Raw genomic sequence first — 22,187 nt, forward strand, 5'->3', positions numbered from 1 at the left:
ACTTTGGGGTTCTCTCCCTGATCCCCGAAGTCCAGGGTGCGGACTGTATTCGTCAGTATAGACCGATAGCTCTCATTAACGTTCCATTCAAAATCTGCGCTAATGCTTGCTCCATGCGCCTTTCTCCGGTAGCTCAACGCATTATTAGTAGGAGTCAGTCGGCCTTTATCAAAGGCCGCAGTATTTTGGAGGGGCCGCTCGCCCTTCAGGAGATCGTGCACTCTTTAAAACGCTCGCGTCATCCAGCCATCCTTCTGAAACTAGATTTTGAGAAGGCGTACGATCGAGTTAATTGGGATTTTCTACGACAAGTCCTACTGGATAGGGGATTCTCGTCGGTCTGGGTTCACCGCATGATGCAATTGGTCTCGGGGGGCCAAACTGCGATTGCGGTGAACGGAGAAGTAGGGAACTTCTTCCACAACAAACGTGGGTTGTGTCAAGGGGACCCGACCTCCCCGTTGCTTTTTAACTTTGTGGCAGATGCCTTGGGTGCCATGTTAGATCAAGCCCGTGTTGTAGGCCACATCAGGGGAGTGGCCAACACCTTGATCCCGGGGGATGTGTCGCACCTGCAGTATGCAGATGATACGCTACTCCTTTTTGATCCAGACTTGCACATCATCGCTTCGGTCAAGGCTATGCTCTTGTGCTTTGAGATTATGTCAGGACTCAAAATTAATTTTCACAAGTGTGAAGTAGTTTCCATAGGGATGGACGAGGCTGAAAGTTCTCGTGTAGCTAATTTGCTTAACTGCAAATTGGGGAAGCTACCGTTTACCTATCTTGGCCTCCCAGTCTCTGAGAAAAAGTGCCTGATCTCAGATTGGGATCCTCTCTGCACTAAGGTGGTGGGTAAAGTTTGCCCGTGGAGAGGGAGATTCATGTCTTCGGGGGCAAGACTAATCCTAACCAACTCCAGCCTCTCGTCCTTGCCTATCTTTGTCATGGGTTTGTTCTTGTTGGCGGACGGGGTGCACAACAAAATGGACACCCCAAGGGCTCGTTTCTTTTGGGAAGGGGCAGGGACGAAACGAAAGTACCACATGGTTAAGTGGTTGGTTGTTTGTTGGCCCAAAGCCCAGGGGGGCCGTGGGATCATCAACTCGAAGTTGATGAACATCGCACTCATGTGCAAGTGGATCTGGAGGATGTCTCAGGGCGAGACTAGCCTCTGGATGGACCTCCTGCGGGCCAAATACTTCCCTGGGGGGATTTCTTTGAGGCAGTAGGGAATGGGTCTCCTTTCTGGAACTCCATCCAATCTCTGAAGCCGTACTTCGCCAGAGAGGCGAAGTTCACGGTTAATAACGGTCGCTCTATGTGTCTCTGGCTTGATCTATGGATCGGCCAACAACCCCTTTGGTCGAAGTTTCGTGATCTTTATGCCATCGCCATTGATCCCAACCAACTAGTTGCCACGGCCTTCAGCACTTCCCCGCTTTCTATCCTCTTCAGAAGGGAGCTCTTAGGGCCCGAGGCGGTCAGCTAGGATCGCTTGCGTGCCCTGACCGCAGAGGTGCACCTGTCTGCTGACATTGATTCGGTGTCTTGCAGGCTCACGGGCTCTGGCAAATTCACGGTTAACTCGCTATACCGTGAGCTAACTCGCGGCCCGGCTTTCCAGGCTGCAACGGGGCTCTGGAAGGCTCGCATCCCGCTTAAAATCAAGGTTTTCCTCTGGCAATTGTGCCATGATCAACTTCCTACCTCCATTAATGTAGCTAAACAAAATGGGCCGGCTTTAGGGCCCTGCGCGCTGTGTGATGTCCCTGAAGACGCGGACCACGCTTTCTTCCAGTGCCCCCTAGCCCGCTTCACTTGGAGTGCGGTCCGGGAGGCAATGGGCGTAGATTGGGATCCACGCTCCCGCTTCGAGCTAGTGTCATCTCTGTCCTCGGTCCAAGGCTCCTCTCGACGTATCATGTGGACATGTGCGGCGGCTGTGTTGTGGGCTCTTTAGCGCACTCGCAACAAATTTACAATTGAGGGTGTTTTCCCTTCTCATCTCGCTGACGTTATTTATAAATGCATCATTTTCTTACTGCAGTGGGCTTCGTTGGGAAGACAACAGGACGCTGATCTCCATCGCCATGCGCTCGACCGCCTTCGCACCGTCTACTCGATGACCCAATCTCCATCGTCTGATGCTGCTGCTACCTAGGTTGGGGCAGTCCCTTTTGGATGTGTTCTCTTTGAGCCTGCGTGCTCTTTTGTCGGCTCCATAAGCCTTGTACCGCACTATTTCATTGGGGTTGATCGTTGTTTGGTGTGGTTTGTGTTGATCAGACATTGGTTTAAGTTTTTATGTACGCTGCCTAAGTTGTGGGCTTTATTAATTTATAGCTGGATGCCTCTGGCGTCTTCGTTCTAAAAAAAGCATCAATGCATCATAGATTTTCTCTTCAGTAGTAGATGTGACATCAATGGCCTGGCGAGTCCTTGTGTGCTTCCATTACTGTGTTCCTCTTCAGTGTTTGTCCCTTCTCCATCCTTATATTGCATTAACAGATTGAAGTCAAGTCGCATGTATATTCTGCGTGCGCCATGTGGTAGATGCATGTCCGCTAGCATCATCTTCAGGTTTTCTTTGTTGTTTAATGGATTAAGTTCCATGGTATAATAAAAAAGCTAGCATACTGTGCGTGTCATTTTTTTATATGAGCTGCTATTTTATCTCATTGTGTTTTGCCTCAGTGTCTCACCGGAACAACTTTGTTTAGGTAAATTCCCTTCTTGACCTTACATATCTCTTGAGTATATTATTACTGGATCATTGGCCACTGTTGTTGTACTACATACGAGATTTAGGTATGCTGAAGGCATGCCCATTGAACTGTCATGCCATTTTATTTTCAATAACACTGGGTATGTCATGTACACATACTTTTCTGACTATCGAAACAGAGATTGGATCTTTGAGCTACATATCCTCGTCTCAAGCCCTCACCCAGTTGACAGTTGGATGGTAATTCTTCATATCTAATCATTTTTCATGGATTAGATTAACTAAAATGGATTTCATTATGTTGATTGGTATATGTTTGCTTGTAGAATTACCAATTCTGTTTTGAGATTGGACAATTGGTCCAGTTCTATGTGGTTCGGCTATGATTGTCGTTTGATAATTCTTCTGCACTACTATTCCTATTAGACGTTAATGTTGTTTTAGTTTTGTTTTATTTACACACATGGCCGTTCTAATAGACATTAATTTTTCAGGCTTGGACCTTTCTTGATTGTTGCAACTCCGTTATATTTTAGCACTTCTGCTTTCACATTTTTTGCAAATATGGAGGGTTGTTGATTGTTTCTTCAGGTATGTATATTTTGCAAGATTTCAGTCGAAATTATAGCAATTTCGTGCTGTCACTAAAATCTTTGCACCCTGTTGGCACCACATTTCTTTATAACATTGTCCATTTGCATATAAACAAGGGATGTTTTCAAAGATAATGTCAATGCTACACAAACGATCATATAGTTATTGACTCAATCAAATGAAGCAATTTCATTAGAGTAGATATTTTACTAAATTGCATTCACGCTAATCCTTTCATGCGCGTTAGCAGACATTGTACCACCACCACATGGCCAACATTTTTTTCTTTCCTTAATGTGCATCTCCCAGTTAGTTGTTGGCAAGTTTTAGTTCTTATATTATTAATTCAACTATTCACATTTCATATAACTAAGGGCCTGTTCGGATGTCCCCTAGCTTCGCTAGATCCTCGGATCTCGCGTCTATTTCCCGATGCTAGCTTCTTCGTGGATTGCAATCAATGGAAAACCGTTTGCTTCGCTCACTTCCGCTTCTAGTTCACGCCAGCAGGCCAGCCTGCCTTGGCGGGCTGGAGCCCAGTCGGCTCAAAGGTAGACAGGAGGAGAGAGAGTGGGCTTGTCCCAGATCAGAGGGAAAAGGTAACGAACCAGTACGTGAATCACTTGGCAGTGGCATTACTTTGTAAATTAGGCGAACTCCAGATCTCCCTTTTCCTGGGATGACCAGAAGTGGTGCTCCAGTTTTTTGCACATCGGGCATCCTCAGATCTGGGAAGCTAGCTTCCTGGAGTTTGACTGTTCGGTGCAACTCCTCAGCAAATTTAGAGGATTTGGAAGCTAGGCTGCTGCCGAACAGGCCCTAAATCTCACTGAACCGGAGTATGTTACAAGCAATTCCCGCAGCAATGCGCGGGGTATCATCTAGTTAACATAGATCCAAATATGTATCTCTCCGCTCTCAATACTATTAAACGCATCTCCAAGGTGGACCCTCAAACTGCCTATAACCGTTCAGACCGCACGGTCCGGACGCGGTTTGCCATCCAACACGGGGCTGTATCGACCCGTCGAACTGTCTGGATGTACTTTTTCCAGCAAACCGGGATAAATGTGGGGGACTTTGTGGGAGTCCGAACAACGGGCGCGTAGGACCCCGACACCCCCGGTCCATCCAAAACCCCTCCCGGCCTGTGCTTCCATTCTCCTCATTTTCTCTCTTGCCTTCTTTTTCTCTTACCTTTGCCACCGCTCCACCACCCTGACTGCCATGCCACACCCCTGATGGAACTCTACATCTTCGTCACCTCCAGCCTTCCAGACATGCTCCACCCCGCTTCTCCTCCGTCGCCATTCAACCCATCTCATCCGATGGCCCCGCCAGGACCATCCGCTACTGCTATGCTCACCATGCCCGGCAACTGTTCGATGAATTGGCGGAGCTAAAAAAAGATTTCCCTTCTTCTTTCTAGCAATGAATTCTGATTTGGAGTACATATACGAGCACTATGTTGAGTCGTCCGACGGCTTGTCTGATGAGGAGGACTACACGGATGAGACGGTGATGATACAGGGGGTCCTTGAAGACACGGAGCATGCGAAGGAGCATGTTCTCAATTTCAAGGGATGGGTCATCAAATGCTGAACCGCAACAGGGCATGCCACCATTTGACACTGATGGCCGACTACTTTGCCTCTGATGCACTCTTTGCTGAGCATTTTCGCCAGTGTTTTCGGATGCGTAGACTGTCTTCAATTGTTTGTACCATGGCGTTCGGTCATATGATGACTCTTCGTCTTGAAGAAGGATGTTGTGGGAATGATTGGCTTCTCTGGTTACCAGAAGTGCACAGCCGCACTCCGGTGCTTGCTTATGGCACGACTACTGATTCGTGGGATGAGTACCTGAGCACATGTGGAGATGCCATGGTCAGGTTTGCAACTGTCGTGGTCGAGGTGTTTGACCTTGGTACCTAAGAGAACCAACTGTCGTAGACACCGAGAGGCTCTTGGCAATCTCAGAAGCAAGAGGGTGGCCAGGTTTGCTTGGATCTCTTCTGCATGCACTAAAAATGGAAGAACTACCTAAAGGCTTTACAAGGGCAATAGCGAAGTCATGTTAAGAAGTCCACCATCATTCTTGAAGCAGTTGACTCGCATGATCTTTGGATTTGGCACGCTTTCTTTGGCATGTCCGGGTCTCACAATGCCATCAATGTGTTGCAGCGATCACCATTGTTTGCATCATCTCTAACCAGAATACGACCACATTTGCTCAGGACATGAGTACAACATGGGCTACTATCTGGTTGACGGCATCTATTCTTTGTGGGCTACCTTTGTCAGCATCATCTCTAACCTAGTTGGCCAGAAAAAGTTTCACTTTGTCCAAAGACAAGAAGCAGCTAGAAAGGATGTCGAGAGGGCATTTAGAGTTCAGCAGGCACGTTTTGCAGTTGTTCATGGACCTTCTAAATAATGGGATCCGAAGACCTTGTGGGAGGTGATGACATATTGTGTGATCCTACACAGCATGATCGTTGAGGATGAGGATGAGGATGTTGTCGCATCTCTAGAATTTGAGAACACTGGTGATCTTATCGAACTTCCAAACCAGAATACGACCACATTTGAAGAGTTTATTCAAATGCATCAACAAATTCGGCATGGATCAATTCACGAACATAGCTGAAGGAAGATCTGATTGGGCATCAGTGGCGGTTACATGGGACAACAATGTTGGGGTGTAATATTTTAACTTTTTGAAATTTAAACTAGTGATGCATGCGGCTATTTGAACGTCCGTACTTTGTGTATGTGACTATTTGAACATTTGAACTCTATGTATGGGAATATTTGATCGTGCAGACAAAAAAATTGAGAAAGGCCAAACGTATACGGGCAGTGTTGGATGACGGCCACCTGTTTCTGTGTCCGCAGATTGGTCCCTCCTATCCATGGAGATGCCCTAACTGATGCTGCTGCCTATCCTCAGTTCTTGCTTCTACTTGTTCTTGTTGCTTTATCCACTCTATTTCGCCGCTGCTCTATCGAGATCCTTCACAGCTGAGACCTCCCTACTATGCTGCTAATTAATACTAGTAATAGTCTAGTTTTGTCAACTACTGTACATATGTATTTAGACGCTTTGTAGGGGTGTTATGTATCACAAACTGGAAACTCAAAGCTTCAAAATGGAAGGCAAAATCAAAATTTTCATGTGGCTAGTCGTGACCTCTCTGAATAAGGTGACTGGGCTTAGTGGCAATTCGGTGCCCAGGCTTATCTGCACCTGGTCAGGAAAAAAATCAAAACAAATACTAGAAAAATTCAAATTATTTTCCCATGGTAGGAAATTTAATGCGTGAGGTTCGCTCCAAATATTAGCTCATTTGGACATCTGAATAGTTCTCAGCAAAAAAGACAAATCAGGTCAAAACAGTACATGACCAGTAAACTCTTTTACAGACCCTGAATTTGTCTTTTTGCCGATGTTAAATTATGATCGAAATTCTAGTACCGTGTTGGACTAGACGTAGTACAAACGGTGTGGGCCTTCGTACGAGTACAACTCGTTTACTTGTCCTCCAAGGACTCTCATGTATTGCCCTCTTATATACCCCATGTAGTCGCACTTCAGACGGTCTGTCGTCTCGTGCTTGTAATACTCCTCCACCATAGTGATTGCACCTTCGTGTGTCCGTGGTTTTCTCCCGCAAGGGTTTCCACGTAAAAATCCGTGTCTCTTTGTCTTGTTTATTTCTCGTTATTATCTAACAAGTGGTATACAGAGCCAAGTTTACAGATACGAGATTGAGACCGAAAGATTAGGGTTCCGACGTGTGCGCCGCTGCACGCGTATCTGCCGATTCGAATCCGACAGCAAGTTGAATTCCGCTGCGGCATCGCCTACGAAGCCGAGACCGACAGAAGCTCCATCCATACGCGCTTATATCATCCAAGTTGCAGCCGTCTTGTCTGATCCGCTAGCTGTTGCTGCTGCGTACAAGCTCAAGTCCCCAAGCACGCACATCGATCCGAGTTCCGCTGCTGCCGCGCGCAACCTGAGGCTGCTTCCTATCGTGACATGGAGACCGGATCAACACAGAGCAGTCAAAGTACTAGTACTACTCCACGTGACCTGCTAGTACTAGTTGAGTACTACTACTCACAAGGCTAAGCTGATCCAGAAGTCCAGATTTTCTTTTTTCTACAGTTTCTCAATTGCTACGGCCACCAGCGACTACCAGGTGCTATCTCTCTAGTTCTTTGCCCCGCAACATTAATTCTATCAAGAATTTTTCTACCGGCTTGTACTACTTTGTGTACACAGATTTATCGACTCATGGCATCCATGAAGTACGATCTTCCGCTGCTAGATCGTGACACAAGGTTTACCCTATGGCAAGTCAAGATGCGGGCGTTGTTGGCACAGTCTGACTATGATGAAGCACTGGATAGTTTTGGAAAGAATAGAATTCAGGACTGGACTGATGAGGAGAAAAGAATTGATTGCAAGGCTTTGTCACCAATTCAACTCCATTTGCATAATAATATTTTGCAGGAAGTTTTGAGCGAGAAAACTGCCGCCGCTCTATGGTTAAAGCTGGAAGGGATTTGCATGACTAAAGATCTCACCAGCAAGATGCATCTGAAGCAAAAATTATTCCTGCACAGGTTACCCGAGGGAGGTAATGTTTTGAATCATATTTCAGAATTTAAAGAGATCATATCTGATCTAGCTGCAATGGAGGTTAAGTATGAAGAAGAAGATACTGCTTTAATGTTACTTTGTTCACTGCCAAGTTCTTATACCAATTTTAGAGACACCATATTATACAGCCGTGATACTCTCACGCTTAATGAAGTTTATGAAGCTTTGAACTCCAAGGAGAAGATGAAATTAATGGTGCCTCATGATGGTTCAAGTTCATCCCAAGCCGAGGGATTATCTGTTCGTGGCAGGACAAAGGAGAAGAACTCACATAATGGAAATAGAGGCAAAATTAAGAACGGCCACAGGGGCCGGTCGCAATCCAGAGACAAGAAGTATTGCAGATATTGCAGGAGAGACGGGCATGACATCTCAGAGTGTTTCAAGTTGCAGAATAAAGAAAAGAGGAAAGGTAACAAACAAGGTGAAAATTCTGCTAACGTTGCTCGTGATGATAGTTCCGATGATGCTCTTGTCGTTATTGCTGGATGTGCTGAGACCAATGATGAGTGGGTACTTGACACTGCATGTACTTTCCATATGTGCCCGCATAGAGATTGGTTTAATAGTTTTGATTCCACTACTGCTGCTGGTTCCGTTTTGGGTTTTGATAATTCACCATGCAAGATTGAAGGCATAGGTTCTATTCGAATCAAGATGTTTGATGGCATAATCAGAACTTTGACAGATGTTCGGTATATTCCGAAGATGAAGAGAAATCTTATTTCTATGAGTGCCCTTGATGCAAAAGGGTACAAGTATTCAGGTGGAGATAGTGTTTTAAAAGTCACCAAAGGTTCCCTTATTGTGATGAAAGGTGACTTAAGTTCGACCAATGGTCTTTATTACCTTTGAGGTTCTACTGTTTCAGGTAACGCTACTCCAGTTGTTTCAAAGAATTCTGATTGTGATGCTGCTAACCTTTGGCATATGCGTCTTGGACATATGAGTGAACTTGGTTTAGCAGAGTTAAACAAGAGAGGTCTCCTTGATGGATATGAACCTGGTAAACTGAAATTTTGTGAGCATTGTATCTTTGGCAAGCACAAGAGGGTGAAGTTCAATACTTCGACCCATACAACTGAAGGTATTCTTGATTATGTGCATTCTGATTTATGGGGACCATCTCGCAAGAAGTCATTAGGTGGTGCAAGTTATATGCTGACTATTATTGATGATTATTCGAGAAAAGTTTGGCCTTATTTTTTGAAGCATAAATATGAAGCATTCTCAGCATTTAAGGAGTGGAAGATTATGATTGAGAGACAAACTGAAAGGAAGGTAAAAATACTTCGCACTGATAATGGTATGGAATTCTGTTCTAAGCAATTTAAGAATTATTGCAAGTCTGAAGGCATTGTCAGACATTACACTGTTCTTTATACTCCTCAACAAAACGGTGTTGCTGAGCGTATGAACAGGACCATTATTTCCAGAGCCCGTTGCATGTTGTCCAATGCAGGTTTGCATAGGCGTTTTTGGGCCGAGGCCGCTTCCACTGCTTGTTATCTCATTAACCGTTCACCATCTATTGCTCTTAATAAGAAAACTCCAATTGAGGTATGGTCTGGTTCACCTGCTGATTATTCACAGTTGAGAGTTTTTGGTTGCACTGCTTATGCTCATGTTGATAATGGAAAGTTGGAGCCTAGGGCTGTTAAGTGCATCTTTCTTGGTTATAACTCTGGTGTTAAAGGTTTTAAATTGTGGAATCCTGAAACCCAAAAGGTTGTTATTAGCAGAAATGTTATCTTTAATGAATCTGCTATGTTACATGATGTTTCATCTACTAATGTTCCCGTTGAGAGTGAACAGCAGCCTACTGTTCAGGTGGAGCATGTTATTGAAACAGGTGATATATCTGGTAATGAAATTGTTGATGCACATGATGAACCCATCGTTGATGATGAACATGTCACTCCCACTCCAAATCAGCCTATTGTTCCACCCAGTTGGAATCTTGCACGTGACAGAGTTAGACGGGGTATTAATAAACCTGACAGGTTAATTGAAGAGTGCAATATTGTTTCTTTTGCTTTATCTGTTGTAGAAGAAATTGAAGGTAATTCTGAGCCTTCTTCATATTCCGAGGCTATTATTTCTGGTGATAGTAATAAGTGGATGACCGCTATGCATGATGAGCTGGAATCACTTGAAAAGAATGGCACTTGGGATTTAGTAAAATTGCCTAGAGAGAAGAAACCTATTCGTTGCAAGTGGGTTTTCAAGAGGAAAGAAGGTGTTTCTCCTAATGATGAGACAAGATATAAAGCAAGGTTAGTTGCTAAAGGTTATAACCAGATTCCAGGTATTGACTATAACGAAGTCTTTTCTCCTGTTGTGAAGCATAGCTCTATTCGCACTTTACTCAGTATTGTTGCCATGCATAATCTTGAGCTTGAACAATTGGATGTTAAAACTGCATTCTTACATGGAGAATTAGAAGAGGATATTTATATGGAACAACCTGAAGGTTTTGTTATTCCTGGAAAAGAAAAGCTTGTCTGCAAGTTAAAGAAATCTCTGTATGGATTGAAGCAATCCCCGAGACAGTGGTACAAGAGATTTGACACCTTTATGCTCTCTCAAGGTTTCAAATGGTCTAATTATGATAGTTGTGTTTATTTGAAAACTGTCAACGGTTCAACTATTTATTTGCTCCTTTATGTTGATGATATGCTTATTGCTGCAAAGAGTATGTCAGAGGTTAATGAACTAAAGAGGCAATTGAGTAACGAATTTGAGATGAAGGATTTGGGTGCAACAAAGAAAATTCTTGGCATGGAAATATCCATAGATAGACCATCTAGAAAAGTATATCTAAGTCGGAAGGGATATATTGATAAAGTTCTTCGTCGTTTTAATATGCATAATGCCAAGCCGGTGAGTACTCCGTTAGCTGCACACTTCAAATTGTCATCAGCTTTATGTCCTAAGTCAGATGCAGATATTGAGTACATGTCTAGAGTTCCCTATTCAAGTGCAGTTGGTTCACTTATGTATGCCATGGTTTGTTCTCGTCCTGACCTATCATATGCATTGAGTGTTGTCAGTAGATACATGGCTAATCCTGGAAAAGAGCATTGAAAAGCAGTTCAGTGGATTTTCAGATACCTGCGTGGTACTTCTAATGCTTATTTACAGTTTGGGAAAACTAGAGATGGACTTGTTGGTTTTGTTGATTCTGATTTTGCTGGTGATTTGGATAAGAGAATATCACTCACAGGTTATGTTTTCACCATTGGTGGTTGTGCTGTGAGTTGGAGAGCAACTTTGCAGTCTATTGTGGCTTGTTCCACTACTGATGCCGAGTATATGGCTATTTCTGAGGCATGCAAAGAAGCTATTTGGTTGAGAGGTTTGTACACTGAGCTTTGTGGAGATTCATCTTGCCCTACCATATTTTCTGACAGTCAAAGTGCCATATATCTTACAAAGAATCCAATGTATCATGAGAGGACAAAGCACATTGATGTTAGATTTCACTATATTCGAGATGTTGTTGCTGAAGGTGATTTGAAGGTATGCAAGATAAGTACTCATGATAATCCTGCTGATATGATGACAAAGCCAGTTCCTACCAATAAGTTTGAGCTTTGCTCAGGCTTAGTTGGTATTTCTCACTAGTCCGATGGACTTTGACGCACAAGGTGTTTATGCTCATTTGGATGGAGTTATTCACTTTCTTCGACTACTAGAGGGAATTTGGATCAAGGTGGAGATTGTTAAATTATGATCTAAATTCTAGTACCGTGTTGGACTAGACGTAGTACAAACGATGTGGGCCTTCGTACGAGTACAACTCGTTTACTTGTCCTCCAAGGACTCTCATGTATTGCCCTCTTATATACCCCATGTAGTCGCACTTCAGACGGTCTGTCGTCTCGTGCTTGTAATACTCCTCCATCATAGTGATTGCGCCTTCGTGCGTCCGTGATTTTCTCCCGCAAGAGTTTCCACGTAAAAATCCGTGTCTCTTTGTCTCGTTTATTTCTCGTTATTATCTAACAGCCGAGAGTTGCTCAGTTGTTCAAATGATTTGAAAATTGGGGCGGACCTCACGCATCAAATTTTCTATCATGAAAAAAATGGAATTTTTCCAATTTTTCTAGTATTTGTTTTCATTTTTTTATTCAACATGGATGCAGATGAGCCCGGGCTCAAAAAAGGATTTTCGCTTTTCATGTCGCTATTTTGGCTTGGTTTTCTCTTTTCCTGAACTACAGCTTGTATGTTTCTACCTCTGGTCTTTAACGAAAAGGCATATAGCGGCAGTAACAAATAACATGTGGCGCATACAATTCGTAGCACTTTATCAACTACGCTAGATCACGCAGGCCTAACTAGCTAGTTCCACCACTGTTGGCCTGTCCATGATCACAGTGCCATGTAAGCTTCATTCCAGAAGCAGATATTTATTCACACAAAATTATATATAGCCCATAAACAGCCATAGCAACACCACGAACAAAACCTTTCTTCAGAAAAGACATAAACGCCAAGCCAGAAGAAGCAATTAGTAACTAAGCACCTCTCACCCATGCTCTCATATATGCATGTGTAAACTACGTACTGACGAATGTCAGTCAGCAAGGTAGCTTGAACCCCATGTACGCTCCGCCAGTGTATTGCGTCCAGACATCTAGGGCTCCGAAGCAGGTGACGATCACAGTGCTGAGCGCCATGATGGCGGTGACCAAGAAGACGATCATCGACACCCGCCCGGACTTCCTGACGACCCGCTCGATCAAGACCACCCCGGCGATCGAGGCGACGAAGCATATCCCCGCGTAGACCGAGGCCTCCCCGATCCCGTCCATGCCCAGCAGGATGAACTGGACCATCGACATGGACGCGCAGAACAGCACCATGAACGAAGACGTCGCCGCCGCCGTCTGCAGATGAAAAAAAGGCACGTCGAACGTGTGATCTCATAGATCAACTTGAGAACATCTACGATATGTACTCCCTCCGTTCCTAAATAGTACTCCCTCCGTTCCAAAATAGATGACTCAACTTTATACTAACTTTAGTACAAAGTTGGGTCATCTATTTTGGAACGGAGGGAGTACAAGTCTTTGTAGAGATCTCATTATGAATCACATAAGAATGTATATAGATGCATTTTAGCGTGTAGATTCACTCATTTTGCTGTGTATGTAGTCCATAGCGGAATCTCTACAAAGACTTATGTATATACTACTCCCTCCGTTCCAAAATACTCCCTCCGTCCGGAAATACTTGTCGTAGAAATGGATATAAATGGATGCATCTAAAACTAAAATACATCTAGATACATCCATTTCTCCCACAAGTATTTCCAGACGGAGGGGGTAAGTGTTTTGAGTTTAGTATAAATTTATACTAAAGTTAATACAAAATTGAGACACTTATTTTGAGACGAATGAGTATTTACAAAGGGAGAGAGTATCGTGCATGAATTGTTGCGGTCTCTGTACCTGCGGGGGTATCCCGATCTGAAGGAGGACAGGGTTGAGAAGCAGCCCTCCGCCGATGCCGAAGAGGCCGCTCAGAGATCCGGTCACGAAAGCGGCCAGCGGGAGCGCGAGCGCCGGCAAGGTCTCCGTCTTCGTGTGCACAGAAGAATGTGCCTGCATGAGTACATGACCAAGATTCATTCAGTCTCATTTGGTTCTCCATTCAATTTCTGCCAATCAGAACATGAGAGACTGATTGGCCTACGACGTACCTTGCCATCTTCGTGGTGATGTGCAACCTGCTTCTTCCTCTTTGCGTATATGATATAGGCTGTGAAAGCCACGGCGAAAGGCACCTGGGACACGGTGGCAAGCCAGTATGCCACTCCGCAGGGCTTTATGCTGATCACTCCCTGCACAGACAGCATTGCACTGATGGAGTCATTTGTGCGTTTCATATGATCGGTAAACGTCTGCCGTCAGAGCCTCAGAGGTGCGAGCATCCAATGACGCTTTCGATCTGTTGAATGAACTCATGCACAATGAATGTGGACAGGCGCACAGACCAGGTTCCAAGCGCAAAAGACGGCTTCCGACCCGTCGACGTGACCTGTAACTAGTAATGGGTTATCTGCCTTAAACTAATGCCTGGTGCTGTCCATTCGCTGGATAACTTAAGTTTAACAGGCGATCCCTGCATTGGACAAAGTTTGACAGGTAGTATATCCATGCTAGCTTTATTTCGATGCCATGGCTAGGTAGCTAGTTGACTTTAAAAACTACTGTGGGAGACAAATGGCTAGTTGAAGTGTAGAATGAACCTAGACGCTTGGCTAGACTCTTGATCATTTCCCATACCGGCCGACCTATGTGAAGTGTGCTGTCTAATTGTCTGTATAACACCTGATTTTGAACCAGTGTCAAGCAAAATGAAAAAGGAAATGACGAGATGGATGCCGACAATCTTGCTACAAGGCAAAAAATGTGAGCTGACAAAAATATTATTTGAATTAATTAAGGCAGCCTCTATACCATGCCGAGTACTGTTAATTTAGAACATTGGTTCTAGTGTCGCCTCGCTGGTGGACAACCTGGTGCTAGTGCTTGCCGGCATGACCGTGTTGGACGAAGGAGAAGCAGGCTGTGTGTGGCGAGTCGTTTTGCCGAAGCCAGACACAACACAACAATTTGTTTGTTACCGGCCGTCATGGCCTTCCAGCAGTTGTTCCAGTTAAAATGAAGTAAACAATACTCGAGCTCGAGTACTTTTTTCCTCCCTTTTTAAAACGTCCTCCCTCTATTTCATAATTCAGACATTCAGTGCATATAATCTTTTTGGAAAAGTCAAGCGTCACAAACTTTGACCATATTTATGGAGAAACGAATTTACATCTAGAATGCAAAACTTATTCATTAGATTCATTCTAAGATAAACTTTCATACTTTATATATTTGGTATTGTAGATATAAGTAGTTATCTCTAATAACTTGGTCAAAGTTTGAGTTTAAAAAAAATCTATATGCAATACATTATGAAACCGAGGGAGTATTTATCTGAGTGGGCTGTTTTGGAACCCGAGCTCGAGTAAACCCTTATCTTAAAAAAGCACTGAAATTCATATTTAAATATGTCGAAAACTTCTGCGGAAAAAAAGACATCTATGTATAGATGTACTCTACGTGTGAGTATAAGTTCATTGGGAAATGTTTTACAAGGTGAGTTAAAAAATAAAAATCCGTGATGTTCATTTTTTAAAATTCTTGTATTTGTTTTTTCGCACGCACTATAGAGACACATATTATGTGTAAATTTATAGATACATAAATCACTTATATAGGTACATGTCAATTTGTTTCAGAATTCTTGACACTTCAAACATTTTTTTTTTGAACTTTTCGACAAAGGGGCTCGCTGGAGCCGGGGACTCAAAAGCATTTTCCTTATCTATTCAGACTATTGTGCTATTTGGTACCATTTGTCAAAACTAATTTTATGTGCGTCATATAGGGCCAGTTGGAGCGAAACAAAACTACCCCATCTTTCCTAAAGTATAAGTCCCCCTCGAAATTGAGTCTAGCTTTGATCGTAGTGATCTAAAACGCCTTGCATTTGTTTACAGAAGGAGTAAACTTTAAGTTATACTCCCTCGTCCAAAAAAATTTGTCCCTCAAATGGATGTATCTAGCACCAAGTTAGTGCTAGATACATCCATTTGAAAGACAAGCTTGGGACAAGCTTTCCGGGACGGAGGGAGTATGTCACAAAATGTACACTATTGGAATTGCATTCGAGAGAAGTTCCAAGTGGTATAAGTTTTGTGACATTTTGTTAGTAAAATTAGTGGTCAAAGTTAGGGAAGAGGATTTGTAGCACATGTCTTCTCCACGTCCCTATATGAACATTAAATTCAAAAAATACCTAGATTTTTTTAAACAAAAACCTGGAGTTTGGGGTATGAAACCTAGGTGCCCTACTTTCGTGTGAAATTTTGTGGAATAATAGTAGAAAACATATCCGTGCCAAAAAAGACAAAAAAAATCCTATGTATAAAAAAACTGTTTGGATAGATTTTAGTTCGGACTTCTTTTCTTTGCCACCGGTATATTTCCTGGTATTTTTCTACAAAACTTCATACGAGAATAGATTGGACGCCCAAGTTTGAGGTCGCAAGATTTCTGTTTTTTTTTTTTTTGAAGTTTCCTGATATATTTTGAATTTTATTTCGTATAGGGGGTGGAGCACCTAGGTGCTCCTGTGTATTTCCATGAGGTTAGGTTTAAATCGAGGGCCTTATCTTTTAGGATGAGTATATTTGTAGAAAAGAATATCGACTGCCAATGGTTTCAAGTGGTATAAGAATCATGTCCACAAGGTTCGGAGGTTTTACACTAGTGTAGTGTCAAAAATGCTAGTATTATATTATGAGACGGGGTGAGTAATTAATTATTTATATGTCACCTTGAGAATCTTATGATCCGGTTTTGGGATTATTGCAAGTGTAAAAGGATGGGAATTTTGATCCGACAACTATCGGAACAACTGTTTATAAGTCAGCTTGGGTCATAGTCGCCGCATGAGGAATATTAGAACATGTTCGTTCGAAATCGCCCCTGTTTTAGAGAGGACGTGCTAGTGCTACAAAGGCCGAGAAAGCACAGAAAAGGAACCTAACCCAGAAGCGCCATGGCAGTGACATTTCGCCAAAGCAAAAAAAGGAGAAGAAGGGGGTAGCCACTCCTTTCCGGTGCATCAAAAAAAGAGGAGCATAGTGCCAAGCAAGAATGACAAGCGATCCCCAGCGAAAAGACGTGACTACGAACGCGCACTGCCGTTGCCGTTGCTTTTGGCTTGGCTTCTCATGTACGTACTGCCGTTGCCGACCTGACCTATCTACCTATCCGTTTCCGTTCTCGTGCTTGCACTGTGCGTGCCCCGCTATCCCCTATCCTATATGCGCACTGGTGCGGACGCCTTCCTATGGTCTATGGAGCGGGTCCATTGCTTGCACTGCTGCAACGGCAGCTCCAACGGCCTACGCGAGGGAAGGGGAGGAGAGAGCACGTAGGCCATACCTTCCCGTGCTTATCTCCGATGAAGACGTGGAGCAGGAAGAAGCAGAGCCACACCACCAGGAGCACCGCCACGTCCTTCCACGGGAACCCAGCGCCGGCGCCGGCGCCAGAGCCGCCATTGCGAGCTGCTTGGCCCCCGTCGTCCTGGACGGGCTGCGGGAGGCCGCCGAGAAGCAGGGGCTCCTTGTGGTCGTGACGCGCGGCGGTGGCGGGGGCGGGGGCGCCGGCGCTCTCGGACCGCCAGATCTTGGCCCCGGCGCGGCACGTCTTGGCGGTGCAGAAGGCGAGGAACAGCGAGAAGAGCGCCGTGATGAGCCACTCCGGGAACATGACGTTGCACACCACCCCGATGCTGACGCCCAGGAGCAGGCACGGCTGGAACAGCAGTGCGATGTCGTAGTCGATCAGCGCCGGCCGGCCCCGCGCGCGCCAGAGGTTGTAGAGCACGTTCGACGCGGCGCCGCCGGTGACCATGAAGGAGGAGTAGGTGGTGGCGCGCTTCAGGGTCAGCCCCGCCACCAGGTTCAGGATGGGCAGGAACAGCGACCCGCCCCCGACGCCGCCGGCGCTCGACACGGACGCGGCCAGGAAGGCCAGGACCCACGCGAGGACGGTGTGCCGGCGCACGCCCCCGGTGCCGGCGGCGTGCGAGGAAGCGTCGGACAGGTAGTGCTCCCGCCATTGCGAGAGCTGGGTCAGGAGGTGGTGGCCGGGGCGTGACGAGGTGTAGTTGGACGCCGCGGCGGCGGAGAGGAAGCAGATGGAGGTGGCGCCGACGAGGAGAGGGACACGAGTAGTCCACGACATGTTTTGTCTCGCTCTCTCTGCTTGTTGCAGAATGTTTTGGCAGCTCTGTGTGGGGGTGAGAGGCGAGATGCTCGTGCCTTGCGGCTGCAGGTTTTATATGCGGGTCTGGGTGTGCGTGACACGAAAAGACTGGGTTATGAAAAGGATTTGAATCGTTACAAATGCAGAAAATTAGCTTCAGATCTAAAGAAAAAAAAAGATATGTGCCACTTCAAAACGTCCCCTTTTTATTCGAATGTCAAAACGTCCCAATTGCAAATGTCCACTCAGTTACATGGAAGTGCATATAACACTAATATGTTCGTGCAAATAAAAATAATAACAATAGTAACACTACAAAGTTCCCCACAAAATTAAAAAATAATAATGACACTACAATGTGAGATATAGTACTAGTATTATCTTTTATATCTGGCTCAATTCTGAAGTTCTTTCTTTGTCCGGACTCAAGATACCAAAACGCTCGTTCTCCTCGTTTTGTAGGTTTCTTGAGACCAAAAGACCATATCTGTACAACCAGACGGCACGGAGTTGTAAATAACACTGAATAATCGTTTTTCAGTACAACCTTCGTCGACCAAGGTCGTCAACGCTTGAAATCTATTGTTTCCCGCTTTGTGGATTAGAACAACCACGGCGCAAGTGCGTGTGCAGAATCAAAAAGGAGGAAATGTATACCCAGCGAGCAGAAAATAGCTAATGAAGAAAAGGAGATAATATGATCTGATCAAAAGCTTCCAAGAAACCTGAAATTGCTAATGGGGATCAGCTTCTGTGGAGCCCGAAATAAATCAAGAATCAACTTTCAAGTTTCCAAAATTCTTAACTTCTTTTTATACATGTACACATATCTATGTACATGGGTATTTTCAGAATCTTTTGGAACTTAAGAAGGTTGGCTTTCAATTTTTGCAAAAATTCAGGCTCCATTGAGCCAAAAATCCTCACTCCCAAGAACCAGAACTCTTTCGGCCTGGAAAAGGCGGTGTTTCCTTATTTATCTTGTGAATAATTTCTGAAACCAATATTATGCAAAATAATAATTTACCAGCAACTTAGACTTCATCAGGAACTAATCGTCCCTTGTTTGACTTGGTGAGTATCGACAGCACAACATAATTAGCCGGTGGTATTGGTCCAGTTGCAACACAGTTTACCAGAACTGACAAGAAATCTCTAGTAGCTGCCACCAGTATGGACACATATGCACATAAATATTCACAAATTAAGGGCTATTATTGAAAATGGAATGAACAATCTCGTTATGTACAAGTTCTTGTAAGATAGAAACCCCAACTTCACATCACTAGGGCTTCCATACACGCAGCGCCATAATTCGACCTCCCTTTCATCCTTTCCTTGGTAAACTAATCATGAATGCTTATAAATAGTGGAGTACTACAGAAGAGAGGCCAAGAACTCCAGATGGAGAAATGAAAGAATTAACAGTTACACACGCACGGGAAAGACTTCAGCGATTCAAGGAGCTCCTCCACCAGGACCATCACCAGTGATCATCTGCAAGGCATGCCAACAGCCTATGACCTTTACTTCCAAACGCAATGGTTCAAGCAATTTTAGCACCCTAAAACGACACCAGCGACATACAATATATGTTGAGCACCCCTTTTTATTTTTATTTTTATTTTTGGAGATGGAGCACCAAATATTATTAGTAGTGCAGAAGAAACGCCATGGAATATGTGCTAAGAATTGAGAAGATTCAAAACATCGTCCAAGCTCAATTCTTCAGATGCAATGCAACACACTACCTCAGAAGTTCAAACAACTTAATATGTATGCCTGTGCTTAAAAAAAAGTGTTGTGGTGCTTACCTTTGATATCGTCACTGACATAAGTCCGGGAGTAGCTCACTATCTTCACAATCGTCTTTGCTATTTACAACTCCGAGCTGGGCCTCCGTGTTCAGGCTCTCAGTGTTATTTACAAGCTCGGCTTGGTGGTTAACGTTCAAGTTCTTATTTACAGCAGCAGCAGCAGCACTATCTTCTACTAAATATTGGCCAACACTGTTATCATCAGAACTATTTGGGACTTCAGACATGCAATCCAAAGAACTGCAACTGCTTCTGGAAGAGAGTCTACCATCTGCTGAAAATCCAGACTTATGTCGCTGCAGCAACCCACTTCTGTTACTATCAGGTGTGTTCATCCTAAAGGGAAAAAAGAAGGGAATTAGAAATTAGCACAATGATCAATAACATCAACACACCATCATCATTATATAAGGAAGATTTATCAGCCTTTATCAACCTGATGGATGTACTACATGACTAACTTAACACAATCACTAACATAAGGCACCAAGCACAAATGCAAGCTTAGAGCAAACCTTGTCTGTTGAAACCTAGATGTGTGAAGTGAGTCAAAGACCGGTATGAGATTCTTTGACCTTGATTCCACATTATAAGTCTGGACTTTTTCAATTTCGATTTCCCCTGAAATGTTATCAGTGGCATATGCTTCTAAGGTGTCGCTCCCTATTTCTTGAAAGTGCACCTGGGCCACCGGTTAACACACAGGTGTTATGAATGCAGAAACATAGAAAACAGAAAAGACAAATGTGGTATTGAGTGAAAACAGGTAAAAAGAAGTACCCCGGATCTTGACCAGACTGGAATTTGCACAACATGTGTCTGCAGTTCACTCTCAGAAATATAATAATTATGATTTTCATCAGCGCTAAGCTTCAGCCTTTCAGTAGCAGCACCATTGGACGGATAGATACTAGTTCCTTTCCTGACCACTTTCTGGAAAATTTTATTATTTTCGCCACTGTCAAAATCATTATATAAATTACTCTCAGCAGTATCTCTTCTATTTCTCTTTTGACAAACATCCCACTTCTGAAGAGGTTCAATAACAAATCTTGTGTCAGTTTCTCTTTGAGATCCATAAGAAGTGGCATCTGAAGGATAATCAATTCCAGAATCTGGTTCAGCCGAGTGATGGAGAACATACTGTATGATACTCCCAGACGGAGAAAAAACTAGCAAATAATACTTCATACAAAGCAAACTGTCATCTGAATTAACACCACCCTTGCAGTTGTGAAATGTTGAAGCAATAGCACCAGAAATTGGACTGGAAACACCTGTTGCAAATGCTGCAGCACCATGGACAGCACCCTTCAACAAGTTACTCCCATTTCTTATTCTACTAACAACAGATAGTGCGACAGGGGGGCCAGATAGAGAAAGCATCTTCTGACTAAGGCTCAAAGAGGGGCTTGCGTTTTGAGACCAATGAGTGGCATGCTTAACTGATGAATCCACAACATAATTATTTTCTGCAAGGTTGTTATCACTATAGCGAAAGCTTGTGGATCCACTATATGGAGATATTGCAAAGAAATGACTTGTTCCCCTCGACGAGCTAATCAGTATCCATTCACTGTCGTCGCTAAAGCTGATATCTTTTATGACCTATCATAAAGGTCATATTGTTATAAGTCATCAAATATAAAGGAAATGGTTAAGTAATACGAATGCATTTAGCCAGAAAATGAAATATGAATGCCAGCTTACCGCATTGGTGATGCCTCTTTGCAATTTAAACAAATGAACATAGGTACCATTTGGACCATCTTCTGATGCACTCCCATCCACAGAAGGCATAATGCGAAAAACATTGATGTTTCGGCCATGAATAGAAGCTGTCACCAGCAAAGTTCCACTGGGATCAAAACAGAGTGCTGAAATGGGACTTGTATGTGCCCTGAACTGAACTATCATTGCTTTAGATACAATATCTCGAACAATGACCTGCCATTGAAAGGGAACACCATCTATGTCACATTTCATGAAGTACGTAAGACAACCATAGCAGATAGCACATACTCCCTCCGTCCACGAATAAGTGTACTTCTAGCTTTTGTCTTAAGTCAAAGTTTTAAAACTTTGACCAATTTTATGGAAAAAAGTAGCAGCATTTATGACACTAAATTAGTATCACTAGATCTGTTTTGAAATGTATTTTCATAATATATCAATTTGATATCATATATGTTACTACTTTTTTGTATATAGTTGGTCAAAGTTTTAAAACTTTGACTTAGGACAAAAGCTAGAAGTACACTTATTCGCGGACGGAGGGAGTATAATTGTAGAAAGACACATGTTTGAACTTAATCACAATTTAGTAATTGAACTTAATCGAAGAGGGCAAAGTTTTGTCATCCAACGTCCATCCATCTACTATCTTTCATTCCCACGCCGACCAAAGGCAGGAGGGATTTACTTTCCACCCGTCCTACTAAACTACCTACTTTATTTAGGTTTTAGTTTGAGAAAAAACTACACATCGCTACAAGAAAACAGAACTTCTCATAATCTTCTGAATAAAGCAGATTAACA

The 22,187-nt window shown here is 43.7% G+C and overlaps 2 protein-coding genes across 2 annotated transcripts in view; both read right to left on the minus strand.

Moving 5' to 3' along the window:
* Positions 1–12,353: 12,353 nt before the first annotated feature.
* On the minus strand, positions 12,354–17,917 carry LOC119277238 (sulfite exporter TauE/SafE family protein 5-like). Its single transcript, XM_037558493.1, has 4 exons — positions 17,005–17,917; positions 13,704–13,844; positions 13,453–13,605; positions 12,354–12,888 (listed from the first exon to the last, which is right to left on the minus strand). Exons 1-4 carry the CDS (start codon positions 17,809–17,811, stop codon positions 12,580–12,582), a joined length of 1,410 nt encoding a protein of 469 aa, XP_037414390.1. The 5' UTR covers positions 17,812–17,917; the 3' UTR covers positions 12,354–12,579.
* A 1,105-nt stretch (positions 17,918–19,022) lies between these two features.
* Positions 19,023–22,187, minus strand: part of LOC119277239 (autophagy-related protein 18f-like) — a 6,555-nt gene continuing 3,390 nt past the window's right edge. Inside the window, exons 4-8 of the mRNA XM_037558494.1 lie at positions 21,360–21,596; positions 20,430–21,257; positions 20,165–20,331; positions 19,647–19,985; positions 19,023–19,329 (exon numbers count right to left, since the gene is read on the minus strand). Coding sequence (XP_037414391.1) covers positions 19,658–19,985; positions 20,165–20,331; positions 20,430–21,257; positions 21,360–21,596 — 1,560 coding nt within the window. The 3' untranslated portion in view covers positions 19,023–19,329; positions 19,647–19,657. The remainder of the gene's footprint in view (positions 19,330–19,646; positions 19,986–20,164; positions 20,332–20,429; positions 21,258–21,359; positions 21,597–22,187) is intronic.

This window comes from Triticum dicoccoides, chromosome 3B (assembly GCF_002162155.2).
Source record: "Triticum dicoccoides isolate Atlit2015 ecotype Zavitan chromosome 3B, WEW_v2.0, whole genome shotgun sequence".
Taxonomy (NCBI): Eukaryota; Viridiplantae; Streptophyta; class Magnoliopsida; order Poales; family Poaceae; genus Triticum; species Triticum dicoccoides.